Source organism: Poecilia reticulata, chromosome 1 (genome assembly GCF_904066995.2).
Source record: "Poecilia reticulata chromosome 1, P_reticulata-male-v2, whole genome shotgun sequence".
NCBI lineage: Eukaryota > Metazoa > Chordata > Actinopteri > Cyprinodontiformes > Poeciliidae > Poecilia > Poecilia reticulata.
The window spans coordinates 7,067,331-7,085,659 of NC_088830.1; the positions used below are offsets into that span (position 1 = coordinate 7,067,331).

The 18,329-nt window shown below is 38.0% G+C and overlaps 2 protein-coding genes across 2 annotated transcripts in view; one reads left to right on the plus strand and one right to left on the minus strand.

Annotated features, from left to right (window-relative positions):
• rps19bp1 (ribosomal protein S19 binding protein 1) overlaps positions 1–18,329 on the plus strand; it is a 122,556-nt gene that overhangs the window by 27,138 nt on the left and 77,089 nt on the right. The window lies entirely within an intron of this gene.
• Positions 616–11,799, minus strand: c1qtnf6b (C1q and TNF related 6b). The gene is made up of 3 exons (XM_008432157.3): positions 11,492–11,799; positions 6,285–6,486; positions 616–3,070 (listed from the first exon to the last, which is right to left on the minus strand). Exons 2-3 carry the CDS (start codon positions 6,481–6,483, stop codon positions 2,523–2,525), a joined length of 747 nt encoding a protein of 248 aa, XP_008430379.1. The 5' UTR covers positions 6,484–6,486; positions 11,492–11,799; the 3' UTR covers positions 616–2,522.

Below are 18,329 nucleotides of genomic sequence, written 5' to 3' on the forward strand. Positions count from 1 at the left end.
TAGTCTTCACTTACCATTTGCTAAATGGACATTTATCTCAAATTTTGCCATTCTGTGTTTGGATAGGAAGCACTAACGACCAAAACAAAGTCAAAACAACCTGAAGTATGTGAGATTTAGAAACTTTCAGTCGTCCTCCAACTCGCACAGCTCGTCTGTTGTGCCTGTTGGAACAGCCTCCATCATTCTGGGCTGACAAAGCAGGAAAAATGCCATGTGTTGTTTCTCCCGCAGAGCTTTGCGGATCTCCTCTGAAAATCTAAAGTATTTACAACGCCGCAGTGTGTTTTCCTCCAGCGAAGCGTCCCGTTGGACGGCATCACTAATGGGAGAGGTGCGGCCAAACAGATGGAGCCGCAGACTCATCTGCTGTCTCCGAGATGTTTAAATGGGCTTTTATTTGTTTGTGCTGGAGAAGTGGCTCGTTTATGGGGTTAATCTCGAATCCGGTCTCTCCTCGTGGGCTTCAAGCGCTTCGTCGGGAGCCAAAAAGCATCAAGAACCAAACGGTGAGGTAACTCTTCACAGCAGAAGTGCGAAACAAACTCACTCCTTTGCAAAAAGATTTCAATCAAGATCTGGACAGAAGAGCCACCTTCTTTTATGAGGGACAGATGAAATTATGCAATATTTCTTTATTTGCGTGTGTCAGTGACACAATACAAGATGACCTTATAAAGAGGAAAACTGTTTACAAATAGTTTACAGCCTCAACAACATGAGTGATTGCAAATCTGGAAGCCATTACAGACAGAAAATATACAAATATTTACATAAAACTGCTCTGCAGTTTGTAGTCCGTCCAGCAAGAATACAAGGCGTTTCTTTAGTATATCCCTGACGTATGCTTGGATTAGAACACACAGCAGATTTGTTGTTCATTTTTCTAATATTCAGTTCACTAACATAATAAAAAAAAATACAGGTTTACATGTGAAAGAAAAGCAACAGTTAGTGATGATAGTTAGTGATGATTTTCTTTTTTGTGAATTTTACGAAATTAAATGTACAATAAATGTTGAAAAAGATATTCGTTTGTGATGAAGCTTGGCCTAATTTTGAATGTTTTCGCATTCAGCTGAAGAGGCTAATGGGTCAGGTTTTTGCAACTTAGCAATGGGACAAACGAGGTTCACAATATTTTGATACTGTAATTGCTGAAAATATCTTTTTTTTTTTTTTTTTTTACAAGATTGTATTCAGCCGCGCCTCTTTTCATTCCATTTATAATTAATGCAGCACTCTGAGAAAACAAGCAAACAGAAAAATACTCCTGGCCTGTCAGACAGTTTTGAAGAATCTTATTAAAATCTAGGTCAGACAAAGTATAGCTATGAGCAATAAACGGAAACTTCTGACAGTCAAACTTACAATATGGAGGACTCTCTCCAGAGGTATTCCAATTTTTAAACCAAACAAAATGCATCTTGGGAAAAATTAATGAAGAGTAAGACAAGGCCTGCATGGGAATTGGAAAGAAATGCTGCAGCAGTGTTCACACTGGCATGACGTCTGTACTTGTTTGTACTGCTAAATTAGTGTCAGGTTGTTTTAGAGAGTTTTTTATGCAGCATATGTGTCGTTCGTGCTTCAGATCTCTTTGATATTGATCATCATTATTGATTTCCACTTAATGATTTATCAAAGTAGCATTCATCTTTTATTCAGGGTGAGAATTAATTTTTTTTAATCAAGTGTAAAAAGAATGCACTCAGTTAATTTCTAATGTGAGAGAAAACAAATAGACAAAATTATGAAAAATAGATTTGATTTCATTTGTCATAAAGTGTGCAATTAAATTTTTTAAAAACACGGAGAGATGATATTGGGATTTGAACATTACCATGATGGAGTCTACTTTTGATGGCCAAATGTCAATAGCTAATAACTCTAGCTAATAGAAAATAACTAAAGTTAACGGGTAATAATTAAGGCTAAACGCAATAGCTAGTAGCTAACAACTAACACTAATGGCTTATAAAGAAGTTAATAGCTAATAGCTAACTACTAAAGCTAATAATTGAGATAATATCTAATTATTAAGTTAATAGCGAATGACTATAGCTAGTAGCTAACTACTAAAGCTAATAGCTAATAACTAAATTTGGTCCACAAGAGATGGCCCTATAAATATTTTATAGTTGGTCTGATTGCATTTAAACTAATTTTTCTTCCATAAACCCTGTGAAAAGGATTTCAGAGGAAATTTTTAGCAGCACAAAGAACATCAAACATGACATAATTTGTACAAAAATATAATTCAAGTACAAAAAGATTTCTCTGCTTTCTTTCCCAAATACTACTTATTTATTGTTCCTCTTTATTTTTATTTTTTTGGACAGCCTCTATTTATGAAAGCAGCACATTTCCTCTCACTGGTGAAAGGAATATTCAATAGCACCACTTGTACAATGTTTTCTACTACACAATATTCTAGTAGAGAACATTGAGAGAATTGAAAGAAAAAAAAAAGTGAATAACCGAACCTAGATGCTCCGCCAATCCCGATTTCACTTCCAGTCTTACTGGATGCCCGGCGCCACCAGGTATCCATTGAACGTGATGTAAACATCCACGTCGTCGCTGTAGATGGCGTTCTCGCGCTCCCGCTTGTAGAGGCGGACCCACACCTCGTCGTTCAGGGCCAGGTCCAGCATGACGCTCTGGCTCTGCATGATGGACCTCTCGCTGGGCTGCGCGTACAGAATCACCTTCTCCTTGTCGTTGTGCATGAGGTGCAGGTAGGTCTCCTTGAAGTTCCAGGTGTGGATGTTGACGTTGAAGAAGTAGATCCCCGGCACATAGCAGTAGAACTTCCCCTTGAACATGTTGAAGTGCTCGTGGAGGTTGACGAACACCGTGTCGAAGACCAGCGCCTGGTAGTACTCCACACTGTGCAGGGACTTGCGACGCCCAACGGAGAAGGAAGAGTGCGGGATCTTGCAGGCGTCGCCGGGGGCGCCCACATGGCCTTTGCTGCCCTTTGGCCCAAGGGGTCCTCGCTGCCCGGCGGGCCCTTCCAGACCCGGCTTCCCGGGTGTGCCTTTGTCTCCTCGGTCGCCTTTGTCACCTGCAGACACAGGAACAGGGGGAAGTTTGATGGAGGAATTTGCTATCTACATAGAAGACAATGACACAAGCAATTTCGTTGCACATAGCAATGATAGCTATGCATATGCTATGTTTTTTTTTGTTATTTTGTTAGCTTAATTTTCTAATCCTCAATGTGTCTCTTCCTATTTCTCGCTCTCCCTCCCCTCACACCTGCAACCAGTTAGCCAATAAGCCCAGGTCTTTTGTTCAGCATTCAAACTCCCAGTACTTAAGCTCCTCATTCTCAGTCACTCCTTGCTGGTTGCTCCCGTTACACCCTGTTATTTTCTCTGTTTCTTCCCTGTGTTCCCTGCTGGCTTTTTTCCTTGTATTTATGGTTTTTGTTTTTCTCTGGCTCCCTGTGATTTTTGTAAGTTTGTCCATCATTTTTTTCATTAAACATTTTTTATTTACTCAACATGTTTACCTTTCTGCATTTGGGTCCACCATCAAAACACACATTATGACAGTTTATGCTTTTTAAGCTAAAGCTAATTATAAAATTTCTTGGAAATGTGAGCTTTCAGAAGAGGCCACATGTTCTCTGATTCAGTTTTAACTGATAAGTTAAAATAATTTCCGTTACACATGCAGATAAAAAAAAAAAAAAACCTCTAAAGGGTTTTGCTCATTTAAATGACTTCTGAGACCGGCTGATGGGAGAAAGAAACTTTTCCTCACTTTCTTCTTCTGCTACTCTCCAATTTATTATTTTTGCTAACTTTTAGGGGTTTTCTGTTTCTGTACAAGTTACACCTGGTTTGACGTTCTGTTTGGTTGTGAATCCTTCCTGAATGAACTCTCACCATCTCCTGCTATTAACTTATTTCTTCTCATTAACATAGAAAGTTCTCCAATATCAGCTCTTCTTCCTTTTGTGTGTCTCTGCTCTGTCAAACCCTGAGTTGGTCGCTTGGACTGAGCCAGGTTCTGGTTCTGCTGGAGTTTTCTTCCTGTTAAATGATAGTTTTTTTTTCTGTCACTACAGGCATGCTCGGTGTGAAGCATTGCTGCAAAGCTAGAGTACACTCCATGTACTCGTCCAGGAGTGAATGCTACAAGGCATCTGCTGAAGTTCTTTAGACCTAAAATTTTAATAATAATCTGATGCATTTGTTGTAAAAATGACGCAGTCTGAATAAACTGAATTGAATGTAATTGCAGATTTGCATTTTTGAAGAACTACTCCTGATATGACTGAACACTCTGTTCTCTTTTGGTATGCTCTCTTTTGGCTTGAAGGTTACACTATCTAAATCTACAAAAAAAAACTTCATAACAAAACTGCTAATAGTTTTAGCCAGAACTGTGTGCATGAGCTGATTGGTGTGGATGGTTTCTCTCCATTACGCTTCACAATCTTTCTACAGTGTGTGAAGTTCTGACTTAGATGCTCAAAAGTCTTTATGTTTAATGTTGAATAAAGATGTGGACTTTGGGTTTGAAACATTACCATTAAGCCTTACTAAGAGTGAATCTGTCGTAGTTCAGAGGTTATGATTGTTGACTTTTGGCGCTTTTTTTTTTAAACATTAAATCCAAAAGACAAAAGGTCAGAGAAGATGTGATGTTTTAGTTGCTAAAGGTCCAGCATGTGAAACCACAAAAATGATCATATAGTGTTTAAACTACTCTGGTTAAGTTGGTTGTGAAGCATCTGAAACAACGTTTTATGTAATAAAACCAGGCTTCAAAATGTAGTAAAATATCACTGAAACCAAAGTATATAGTAAATGGCACAAATGTAATAAAATCCTTGAACACATTTTGTTATGCTTTCTGATCTATATGTAATAACGTTACTACACTTTGCACCAAATCCAGGCATCAAGTATCTTGAAATTGGCCTCTGTCTCTTTAAGGCTCCTGTTATGTTTAGGATCAAATTGATCCTAAAAAAATCATTAAAAAAAAAAAAAGTTCAATGTATTTTTTTTGTATGAACCTTGTTCTGCTTGGCTTAAGTAACCTATTAAATTTAAATTGGGTAATTTTACATATTATAAACAAAATGAGCGAGTCAATGTTTTACTTAGCATAATTTATTTATTTATTTTTAGGTTTAATTTAGACTATTCCTGACCTCATCAGACCTTAATTTCTAATGAATTTATGTTTATATCAGTTATGTGTTGGGTCCACTTCACATAGAGCACAAAATGATGTATGCACTAAGGCCTGCTTACAAATGGCATGTTGACAATGCAAATACAGGTGTATGCTTCAGCACTTTAAATAAATCAGCATCCAGGGCTTCTCTGAATCTATATTTTTTGATGCATTTCCCTTCGATAGAAATTGTCAAAAGTTGTAAAGATTACTGGCACTGATTGTTTACCAAGAGTCATTGAACTGTGGTTGATTTTAAAAGTGGTTCCTGGTCGTTTCTATCAATGGAGCATCTAATTTCCTTTTCAACAGCACGTCTCGTATCTCATTTCCACTTAACCATGAATGCATCGTTACAGTCGGCTGCACAGTTCCAGGATGATTGCTCTTCTGATTAAGCACTACTACACCAGGCACACGGCCTTCTGCTTTAAGTCGAACAAGTGATTAAAGCAAAGCGGCGCAGAGATACGACAGTGTACAGGTGTCATTATAGACAGAAATAAAAAGGAGTACATTTCACACTTAAAAAGTTTTAAATTTTAAGATCAATCTCAGAAATTTTCTAGTAAAAACAAGTTAATTTCTCAGTTTGAAAAGTAAAACATTTGCTCAAAAAAAAAACACAAAACTTTTGAGATTAAACTCAGAAATTTTTGAGAAAAAAACTTGAAAATTCTAGAAAATTTGCAGCTTTTCAAACTCACATGTCCACATTTTAGTGATTAATGTCAAAATATTTAAGTTTATTCCAGCAATTTTTTGATTTTACAAACTCAGAAGTTTCTTAGTTGTCTGGGATACTTTAGCAGAGATTTACTGCTCTTCCTATTTTCTATACAAAGGCCCCAGTACGTCGTCATAGAAATGAAATACTTGCAGATACACAGGGATTAAAAAGTCACAGTAAAACACAATATGCCTTCTGCATTTCTTCCTGCATGGATTTTCTGGGCTTTAGGAATCAGAAGAAAAGTAAAACCCTGAATTTCTCTCTGATCTTTAAGCTTCTTCCTACAACCAACACAGTTTGGAGAAGTACCACCGTGACGCAGTAAGTTAGCTAGCTAGACTTGCGGTACCTTTGAGAATGGTCATGTTGATGACAGTTCTGACTTCAGGCATTTGGTAATGAGCGGTGGTGTCCGGTGGATCCGGTGGATCCAGCTGGTCACAGCATCGCCTGCAGAGCCGAGACGGCGATCTGGGTGAAGAGGAGACGCAGCACACCAAGGCAAGGAGGAACAGCAGGCTGGAGCTAGCAGTCAACATGGCTGCCATCACCTGAGGAGGGAGAACAGAAAAACAAAAAAACATACTCACTGAACTATGCTGAAAAAAATCATAAAATGTTTTTTTTTAACATTGATGGGGTTTTTTTCTTCCATTGAACGTCTGAAACATCAAGCTAAAACTAAAACCACGATTTTCTTTGTTGGTTTTGACTGTGTTAGATTTTTTTTTTCTTTCACATTCCTGTGGATTTCTGGTCAAATGTGCAAATACTTCTTTGACAATAAGAATATCCTCCTCCAAAAGTAATTCTCACACATGACTGCCAAACGTTATGGATCTGGCCATAACTCTTCTCATTTAATGGAGGCCTGGAACGTGCTGCACATCCGAGACACGCAGGATGAAGTGCATGCTGCGTTTACTGTGATTTCTCCAGGGATTCAGACTTGCAAACATAAAAACCGAAGCAAATCTTAAAAACCTCTATGCCTGATTCTTGGCCATTTGGAGGTGTTGGACCAAAAAAACATGAGGCAAACTTCGAGACTAAAAATGAGGATATGCTGCAGGATTGCTTTCAGATTGCATTCAAGTGAATGCAAACAAACAAACCAAAAAAAAAGTATGGATTTGATCCTTTGATTTGCTTTCACAAATATTTCCAGGGGAAATGTGTGCGCTTTCTAAGCCCACAGATTTCTGTGCATGATTTTCCTGAACCACCTCAGAGATTTGTTTGATTTGCATGAAAATGTGACAAAGTAGCAGCTTCCCAGGGCATTCAAATGCAAATATGGTCCAAAACGCAGAACAATAAACGACAGAATTATATTCATCGAAACAAATCCAGCCTCCTAATCTCCATACTGACTTTATCTGTTTCAGAAATGCCCAAATATATGGTAGATCTCTGACAACAAACATTTGTTGTTTTTTTCTTCATCTCTCTTTCATTTAATGGAATGAAATAGAGGAGTGGCAGAGTTCCAGCGTTAAGGTGGACAGTCAGTTGACAGGTGAGCTATTAGTCGTTCTCAACATTTTACACTTTATGGATGAATGAGAGCTGTTGTTAAAGGAGCAGTATTATGTTAAATACTTTTTTATAGCTTTATACCATGTAATAATGTTATTCCCTCATCAAAAACATACCTGGAGTGTTGCTTTGATTCTTTCATGCATGTTTGTGAAATCCATTAATCTCCATGGCAACCATTCAGCTGTGTAAAATGTTTTGGTGAACCTAGTCCCGCCTTCGAGAGGAAGCTCCTCCCCTGAACTGCAGTTTCCAAGCTTCTGCGTTACAGAGCAGCTCTCCCCTGCGACTTCCCCTCACAGCTCCTTCAGACTAGCCAGCAGCAATTAGTAAACACCTGGTGGAACTGTTATCTGCTGAGCTCATTATAGGAGCTACTTCTCAGGGCAATGGTGGTAAAAACGTCAACAGAAGAGTGATGGTGTGGTGACGCCTTGGAGGTGGAGTTTCAGAAAGAGCAGGAGTTTCTTAAAGAGATAAAGGTATAATTTCAAGGCATTATATCGGGAAGTTATATTTGCCATTTATAAAATTTTTATAGCAATTAAAGCTAACAGTTACTTGACTGAGCTGTAAAATGGCACTTTATGCCTGGAAAACACAAAATGCTGTCACAATAAATCAAATGGGAGGTTTGCCATGTTGGGGAGACATGGAATAAAGTGCCCAGCTCAGTGGAGAACAAACAAACCCTGTGGAAAATGGCATGTGTAGAACAAAACTGATTCCATTAAGCGTAAAAAAAAAAAGATTAATATTGGCCAATGTCAGTGCCGATATATTGTGCATGCCTGGTAATCATGGAAGAAAACCTGAAATAGACTTGAAACGTGGAGGAAGTTTTAACTCCTGCAAGACAAATAAACATCCAAATCATTAAGTTTATTTATTAGAATTATCTGATTAACGCTGATCACCATAATGTGACCCCATACGCTCTTTTCTGATTAAATTAACAAAGCTAACGAGTGGACATTTTGGATATAAAAGCCAGATTGCATCACTGTGTTCATTGTTTTTTTCCCCTCTTCATTGCATGTTCTTTCTCAGTTTCCAGTGTACTTCATCTCCATCTTTGAATCTCTCCTCCTCTTTTCTACCACTTTCTCCAATAGCCTTTATTTACGGGACGTAGAAAGCAAGGATATAAAATAAAGCGTGATGAGACACAGGAGGGAAATAACAGAGCTCCTCTTGTGTTTTTCCAATGATGGATGAATGTTAATATTTCAGATGACGGATGGAGCTTGACAGTGAGAAAATGAAATGTTTGGAGCTCCGCCTCAACGTTTCTATCCGACTTCTGCCAGTAAAACACAACCACTGTAGTTATAATGAGCATCTGTGTCACTGTTGAAGTCGGCCTGCTGTCAGAAGACAAGCTACTGCTAACTTTTCCAATTATATTCATGTTGTTGATTTAAAACTTCTCTTCTTAGTGTTGACATATACTGGAGTATTTATTGTCCTGCTGGTCTACACAGATTGCAGCAAATATGGAGTTTTGATATTCTTAAGCTATATTTTTCAAATAGAGTCCCAGTCGGTTGAGACAGACGGTTGGTGGGTTTTTTTTCCTCCCGTTTAAAAGAAAGCCCTTCCTTTCAACTGTCGCCAGATGCTTGCTTAGACGTTTGTTGTGAATTGGCGCCACATGAATCAGCTGAATTGAACAGCATTCATCAAGAACAACTGTTACAATAATTTGGGCAGATTTAATTAGCTCGCATTTACTTTGTTTTCTTTTTTCTTGGTTAAAATCCCCCCCCCAAAAAACATCCTTTAGCTCCTCTAACAAGTGACGATTTCACTTCAGATGAACCAAAGTTTGACAGACGAAGGAAAGTTGATTTGCTGGTTATCATTAAAACATCTTGTTTTAATATGCGTCATTTTAGCTGGCCTGCATTTTGTCCTAATCTTGACCACATTAATGTCCCTTACAGCTGGAGCAGGACTGATCGTCACCTGGACATGGATACAGAAGATTTCCATTAAGCGTGCTCTTCCAGGGTGAATTGTTTTACCTCAGATGTTAGAAACTATGAGCGGTTTGCATTTTCTGGCTGTGAGTCAAAAGACTTATTAACTTGCTGAATGCAATGAGGTTTGACACCAAAGCTACAACACATAAAACCTGATCTGCAGTGTGTAGCCTGACTGCTGTAACCAGACTTGACATTTTCATAAAATACCTCTCCACATCTCAAGATCGGCTGCGAGCGACTTCTTTATGAAAATGTAACAGGTGTGTGTTTTTTGGAGTGTGTGTTTTGTGATGGTCTTCTGCAGGAAATTTCACCTTGTGTCAAAAGTAAAGATACAGAAACGCAAAGTGTTATACATTTACCAGATCATCCACAACAGACGCAAACAGTCCCTTGACATGTCTTTAGGTGTTGCATTATGGGTATCCATGAGGCTATAGATATTGTACAAGTGTACCAATAGAAGTTACTAAAAATAAAACACTATTTGGGTTGTTTTGAGCTCTTGCTAGCATAAAGATGAGAATGTCTCACAGAGCACAGAAAAGCCAGCTCATCAACCTTTATATAAACCCAGCACCAATGTCTAGTTATATGACCCTGAAATCTTTAAATCTAAAATATCTGTGACCATAGAGCACCAGGGGCTACTGCTGTAGGTAGGAAGAATACCTACAGCAGGTATTCTTCCTACCTGCTGTAGGTAGGTAAATAATAAATAAATGCATTTATTTATTTATTTTTTTCACAAAAAAATAAATAAATAAATGCATAAAATGGCAATGCATTCTTCCACAAATCGGCAACACAGCGTTCTTACTTCTCCCAGAAATCTCAAGTGAGCGCTCTTACAGGTATCTGGTTCTGCATCCCCAGAGCCACAACTAAGCATGGAGAAGTAGCATTCAGCTTCTATGCGCCACTAATCTAGAACAAATTTCCAGAAAACTGCAAAACAGTTGAAACACAGAGTGGCTTTAAATCAAGGCTAAAAACCCACCTGTTTAGAGTTGATTTTGATTCATAATAACTGGAGCATTGATTGATGTATATTTACTTGATGGCATTTAACAAAATGTAATGTTCATTGCTTGTTTCATAATTACTTGCTCTATTGCGTTTTATGACATAAAGCACGTTGGATAGTCGCTGAAATGCGCTCTACAAATAAATTTGACTTGACTCAGTTACTCTGAACTGTACTTTCACAACATACAATCATGCTTTTTCTAAACCTTGGCAAAAAAAAAAAAAAAGTGGAGCACAGAATCAGGGTAATAACTTTGACTCATTTAACTGAGCTCTATCTGTTGCATCATCGTTGGCTTTGACCCCGTGTTAGAGAAGGGTCAAGTTCAGATATGTCCACACCCAAAAACCGCCTGCTCTGACAAAGAAGCTTAAATTTACTGCACTCACAGTTACTGCGGTATCTGAACTACCCTCATTCTAAAACTCCTTCCTTTCCCCAAACAATCTATGTACAACTTGTCCAACTTAGTCCTAGCTATAGCGCTTCAACGAAGTGAACACACTCTACTGGAACTGAGTCAACCACATCCAGCAGTCAGAGGGATTTCATTGTGGAAGCCACGTCTACAACGCCAGAGCATCAATTTGGCATGCAGCGGGAGTCCGGATAAACCCGACAGAAAGAGTTACACAACTCCCTTACGCACACGCACACACGCTCTCACACACACACAAACTAAAAGCCGGGTAGAGCGTCGGGGCGCGTGAGAACGCGCGCGGGCGCCGTTACTGTAACTTTTGAACAAAGAAAACTTCTGCTGAGTTGGCGACTTGTGAGGAACTTCAACAATCCTGCGCGTCTCTGCAGGCACGCAAACGCGCCGCCGGGTGTTTCTTTTCTTTTCCCTCCTTCCCGGCCCTCTTTGACATTTTTCCTCCCTTTCTTCCCTCCGTCTCTGTCTTCCGAGAATTTTTTGCAGACGCTCGCGCGCTCGTCGCAGGTCGCTAGCTGTCACAACGCGCGCGCGCGAGAGAGTGTGCGGGTCGCTTCTCTTACCTGGTGGATTTTCTCCACAGTCGAGGAGGAGGAGGGGGGAAAAGAGGCAGTGCTGCTGTTGCTGCTGCTGCTGTCAGATTGAGCGGTGGAACGACTTAGAGGAAACCTCTCTAAAAACACACACACTCTCTCTCCCTACTGCTCAAATCTGTACACTCACACACGACACACGCAAACCCATTGCAGTCCTCCCTCCATCATGAAACTCCAGAAGTCAGAAGTTTATCTTCCTGCACACCAGTCTCCCCCCTACTGCAGAGGTTTAGGCTGCTGTTCCTCCTTCCAGATGTTCTGTTGAGAGCAGAGAGTGGCACTGACAACTTAAAGAGAAGTGTGTTTAAGTCATTACTCCTCCCTCTCTGCCTTCTGCCTACACACTGCACTTCTATACGGTGTGTTTTATGCATTGAATTTGGTGTTTACATGGTGCTTTCCATCTGTACTAATATACAGCCCCAATGCGGACCTTTAATTTCAGCAATCTTAATTGCACACCAAGCCGTCATCTGCTGGTTTAATTCTCGAGCTCCTGCTGAAAAGGCCATGTTGTGTAGGATTATTTCATTAAATACACTCAACACGGTTGGGTTAAAAACATTGAGAACTTAAAAAGCGACTGCTATTTGCTTGATATGGTATTGAGAAACATTTGCTTCCTGGAAGCGTGGGCTATGTTGAAGTTTTAAACTTTACAATCGCTATAACGTTTGGCCAATCGACGATATCGGAAATAGGCTTCGTTGTAAACAACCATCCCTCACTTAACTAACTGCGAAGAAAGATGTTTCCTCTGCTGCTAAAAATAGAATTCTACTATTCTAAAACACAGAAAAGGGACGTCATCTTCCCCCTGATTGGCTGAATGAAATTCAGTTCAATGGGAGAAAAAAATAAATAATGCAACATAATTTCATTCTCTTACCATTTCTTATTTTATCCTATTGAAAAGATTCAACAAATTATGATCAAGTCATTTTATTATTCAAAATGGCGCTTTGTGAAGAACGACGGAGCTCCTTCTCTTCTTTACCCTGATAAACTTGATTGCAGATTTTGACTGAAAGCAGGGATGTCCAAAGTGTGTCCTGTGGACAATTTGAGGCATCTGAAATGATAGTGTGGCCTCTGTAATCACAATTTAAGAATGACACAAAACTGGTCAACCAGCACAAAAAGTTGGTAGACCTATACTTTTTACTTGACAGCTTAAACTCTTCTTAAAATATTGCATTTTGGGTAAAGCACCAAGTATTTGTCTATTTTGAGCTGAATGTGATGCTATGAAGGATCACAAGCATCTAGCAACCATTGCTCGAAAAATCCTGCTGGCGCAAAAATTTAACCCAATCTTTTTCTTTTTCTTTTTTTGTAAAATAAAAACATCAAAAACAGTCAACCAAAAACTTTTGGAAATTGTATGCTTTAATACAGAAAACGTGAGATTCATTTCATTTGGGATCTACAGTGATTTACAGATGCATCAGGATTAGATAATTGTTGATCAGGTAAAAAAAAGTTCACAATAAATGTGTGATTTAATGAACATTGTTAATTAAAAGAAAATACTGTTAGGGTCTTTTGTCATATTGCTATTAATATTGCGAAATTAATTTTGATCAATCTAATTGATGTAAGATAGTTTGCTGGTGGTTGGTGTGAGGAACCGTTGATGGTTTCTGAAATGGGCAACTTGGGCACCGCCCAGGGCTGCATCTCATCAGGGGGCGGCACAACTGAGTGTTTCATAGGGGAGATTCAATGATTTCTCAAAAAAGCACTAAAGAATCAAGGCAACACTCCAGATATATTTTTGATGAAAAAAAAACCTTTATAACATGATGTGAAGATCAAAAAGTCAGTTTTAGGTATTTCTGCCCCTTTGAAGAATTACATACGTTTGTCATACTCCTTTATATTTTCTGTTTCTTTTTTGAGTATTTCTTTCATTTAAAAATGTTACATTTATCTGTTACTTCGTTTTCTCACTCTGGATTGCATTTTACGATGTGTGATGATGCATCCTCTGTGTTTTCATGTAAAACATCACATTAACCAACATTAAAATCTAAAAATGATACATTTATGTCCAGACATAGTGCATAGTTTTAGTTAGGAAAATAAATTCAAAGTATCTTCACACTTTTTCAGCCCACAATTTGACAAAAAAAAAAAGAAATCTGTGAACAAAAAAATCCCTCTGATCACCACTGACATCTGCAAAGCAAATGGGCTCATTTCTTACGGCTAATTGAGTGTTTTGTTTTATGCCCAGAGCCTATTGATTGTTTGCGGGGCTTACTAAAGAAACGTCTCGTTTATTGGAGCTAATAAAACATTTTTACAGGCCTTAATCCCAAGCCGTTGTGCTAACACAATCATTCAATTAATACCACTGCCTAACGTGAACGAAAAGCTACAATTACAGAACAACCTCTACTGACAAAAATGGATTGGATGAAATTGTCCTGATTAATGTTAATTAATTTCTGATAAGTACAGATAAATTAGAAAGAAAAAAAAGAGTGAAACATGATGGTTTAATTCAATTTGAGATGAGATGACACGAGCCTTGGTCTCCACAAACAAATCAAAGTGAAGTGGAGTAAATTCCCACTTTGGTGCCATCAGCCTGAAGCCAGTTCATGCAGTTCTCATCGACTAAAACGCAGAACGATGGGCTTTGATGGTAAAGACAGATAATTACACGCCGATCGCCCCATGCGTTGCCTCGTAAAGTGTATTTGTTACCAGAGGCTCTTTAACTTTGTTGCTGAATTCCTGCTCCATGCTTCACACTGAGTCACGTGTGGTTTGTCCACCAAGCTTCAGGGTTTCGTTCTTCACATTTACAGTGATTCATTGGGGCTGCTTCCCTTGAATCGTCTTCAGTCTGGTAATGCACTATGCAAAAACGCAAAGTTTTAACATAAATTTGTTTTTTTGTCTACTTTCTAATGTGAAATATCTTGGTTCACTTGAAATAAGATAAAACTGACTTATAGATAACTTTTCAGAAAGATGCAGGAGTTTATTTTAAGTTTAAAAAAACATCCTTAAGTACAAGACATTTTTCCTTAATTAAAATAACCTGCCAGTGAAACTAGTACTGAATTTTTTTTTACCTCAAACAAACTCCTGCATCTTTCTGAACAGTTAGTGTTATCTTATTTCAAGTGAACTAAGATATTTGCATTAAAAAGTAGAACAAAACTACTCTGTAAGATTTTTTGTTTTTGCAGTGAACTCACCTGTTTCTCCCTGTGAATCCTATAGATTTTGCTTTTTGCTGTTTCATTTTGACCCTTTCTGTGTTTTTTCCCTTAAATTCCACAAATTTCCTTTCATTATTTAGCCCCGATTGTCATTTGAATCGAACTGAACCTATCTTGCATCGTAATGAACGAGTGTCTTCATTCTCCCGTGAATTGTAACTGACTACCATAGTGGCCAAACTAATAATATATGATGTGTTTTGCCCCATATCTCAGCTCCATCCTTCACCTCCATCTGTCTGTCTGCACCCACCACTTTTCTTTTTCTTTCATCTGTTTTTCACTTGTTAGATCCAATTTTCCCATCTTCCTTCCTCCCGTCATCTCCTGCGCCGGCAGCCGCACTCCTTCACACTTTTCAGCTCTTTTCATCTTTCTGTCATGCTGTCTTCTTCACTGGGATTTGCCGTCAGAAGTCTGCAGCTTTGAGATCACTTTTTTGTCTGTTTCAATTTGCAAATCTCCTTCTAAATTCCTCTTTTTCACAACACTTTGGATCCTTTTTTTCTCCAAACATTTTCGCAGATATCCTTTTTCCTCTCCCTATGCAGCATTATGAATTCTGTTTCTCCTATTTTTATCAGATAACCTGAGAAAATGAAAAAAAGCAGATTTCAAATAATTGTGTTCGTTAAAGTGTTTGTAGCGTGTAACTTTTATATAAAACACACACGCACATGCACACACACACACACCCACGCACACACACACACACACACACACACACACACACACACACACACACACATATATACGTATAGATATATACATATATAATTTAGATTTTTTTTTATATTTGTTAAAACTGCCATTAATTTGTGACAGTTTGTTGTTATGAGACAGATAATGTCTCATAACAAACTTTGAGGTCCTCTGCTACAGAAATACACTTCTCGGTCAGAAACAACCAATCAGAGTCAGTAGGAAGGTCTTAACGCTGTCAATCACGCTTATATATGCTACTTACACCCTGCCACTTGTTCTCTGCTGTGCTACCGCTTCTTCCCAACAACAGACCCTGCCATACTAACTCAAGCTAGTTAACATAGACACTGTTGACGTCAGATAACGTTTTTTGGTAACTGTTTCTGTCATTAGGACATTTAGCAGCATGTAAACAAGGTTGATTGACAGCGCTAAGACCTTCCCCTTGGCTCTGATTGGTTGTTTCTGACCGGGACTGGTGCATTTCCTCAGACGGCTATAGAAGCATTAGGAGGAGGAGAAACCTGATCTTTTCACAGATTACCTGCCTTATATTACACTGTCATGTTACATTGCTAACATGTAAAAGAAAACAAAAAATGTACTTTTACAATACGTTAAAATTAATAACTTTAAGGGAATAATTTATGTAAAGCAGCCTCGCCCAAGCAACCCTTGTTAAATCATAATTATGAGCAAAAACACTTTTGGCTCATTTTAGCAAGCCACACCCAGGTCTGATTACTACTTGACCTGCAAGTAAATCATTTAAATAGAGCTTGTTTATTTCAATGATTTTACAGTATATCTGAGTTGAGCTCATTATTTGGTTTGCCTCCTCTTTTGCTTTTATCTCACATGTTTTATTTTCCATTTAACTGGCAGTTCCAACTTTGCAAGAAACTGATAGACAGATTTTATCATTTTAAAACCTTCATGTCATCTAAAATTCAGCATGACTGAAAAACGCTTTAAAAGTCACATTATGTTAAACGTCGTTGTTTGTCTCTCCCCAATAACCACAGAATCTTTCAGTGAGTTACAGGGTAAAATAGCTGCTTATTCTCCTCATATTCCAATAAAAACTTTTAATCTATTGGTATCTCAGCTTTATGTTGTTTCACTGAAGTAAATTTTGTCCCATTGTTTCTGAAAACAGGATTGATGGGTTTGCGTTCCATTTTGTATCCAACAACTAACAACAATGGTATCAATATAACAAGGAAATAAATACCTGTAGACTTAGGAATTCAGTATAGTTTTTTGTGAACAAATGCATGAAAATGTTCCTTTTGCTGATTTTTTTTTTTTTAGGCCAGTTAAACGTTGTTATTTTTTCAAGCTTCTCTGTTTTAGATTGGGGTCAATAGGTGTTAGGAATATAAATCTGATAAGTCTGGAATAGACTGATGGACTCTGGAACAGTTCAGATGTATGACTCAACACATCATTACACTACAGCTGCAGACCTCAGGTCAAGTTTCACTTCCTCAGACAGTGGATGTAGGTCAAATTAATCAATGCAGTATTTTTAAGTCAGAAATGATCCCTGTATGCGATATGTTATATCTGACTCTCAGCATTTCCGGCAGGAGCTTTCTTTAACTTGATGTAAGAAAAACCAAAACCAGGAGAAAGTGTCTCACACTTTCTCCAAAAACTGCAAGTACATTTCTTAAATTTATATTTAAGAAAAAAATTGCAATGTAACCACTGATTTATTGACTCAATGAGAAGGTTTTGTGTTAGTTGTAAATTTGATATGAGAATGTTTTTGATTTTTTTAAACCCAGTGAAGTGGCAGAGAAAGTTTAATTATTTTACTTTTGATGTGGGAATGGTTTTATTCCTGAGGTAGTTGAGCGATTTAAAAACCCAAACAGAGTCGTTGCAAAAAGAGTTTTCAATTGATAATTTAGTAAGATTTAGCAGAGGATTTGAATAGTTTTCTTTTTATTTAAACAAACTCAAATAGTTTAACCAGAGACTGTTCTGCCTATACTTTTGTCCAGAGAATGTAAAAAATGCTGTCTTCAAATTTCTGCTTGCAGTTTTTTTTTTATTGTTTGTTTTTACAAATCCTTTTGTCCTCTGTGCTTGTATATTCTTTGTGACCTCTATGCACTTGAAACACCCTCCTCCCACGTCCTTCTGAGCCTAACCACTACTCCCAAGATAAATCCGAACCGCTGTTAGCAAAAACACCCACACAGGCTTCAGCTGTGGAAACCATCATCCGGGGAGAGGATCCCAAGGGAGCGACGGAGAAAAGGATACATGAAGAGAAAGGGAAAAAAATATATTGTTTTAAAAAGACGAAATTGACTTGCAGTGCTTCGCAATAGTTTTTGAAAACCTTGAATGTATTTCAGTTGGACTTTAATCGATAGTAGGGAATAAATTACAATTTATAAAATACAAATCTGAAACATTTATATTCATGGCCCCTAAATGACCCCTTTGCAATAACAGTTGTAATATTTGTAAGTGTATAAAAATGTCTGTACATCCTTTCTTTGCAAAATTTGGTAAATTCCACAGATTTTCAATTTTGATTTTTTCTTGGACCAGGTCATTTTTTCCTCCATCTATTATTAGTTCCTGTGCCTGCAACATCATGCAGCCATCACCATGTTTCATTGTAAGGATAGTTTGTTTAGGGTAATGAACAGTTACTTTTGTTTATATTTATAAGAAGTTCAATTTTGGTCTCATCTGAACTTTTACATTCTGAACATGTTAGTTGGATTGCGTATTTGCTTTTCTTTCATTGTTTCTATGCCCCCTCCTCTCCCCCCACCCCTACCTCGAACTTTGGATCTGTGTAGTTTTTTTGGCTATGTCTGCACTCTAAAAGGCAA

Excerpts from the sequence above, each read along its gene's own strand:
- c1qtnf6b (XM_008432157.3), bottom strand. The coding sequence starts at position 6,483 with ATGGCAGCCATGTTGACTGCTAGCTCCAGCCTGCTGTTCCTCCTTGCC. Across the intron at positions 3,071-6,284 it reads CAACATGACCATTCTCAAAG|GTGACAAAGGCGACCGAGGA; the intron begins GTACCGCAAGTC and ends CTGTGTCTGCAG.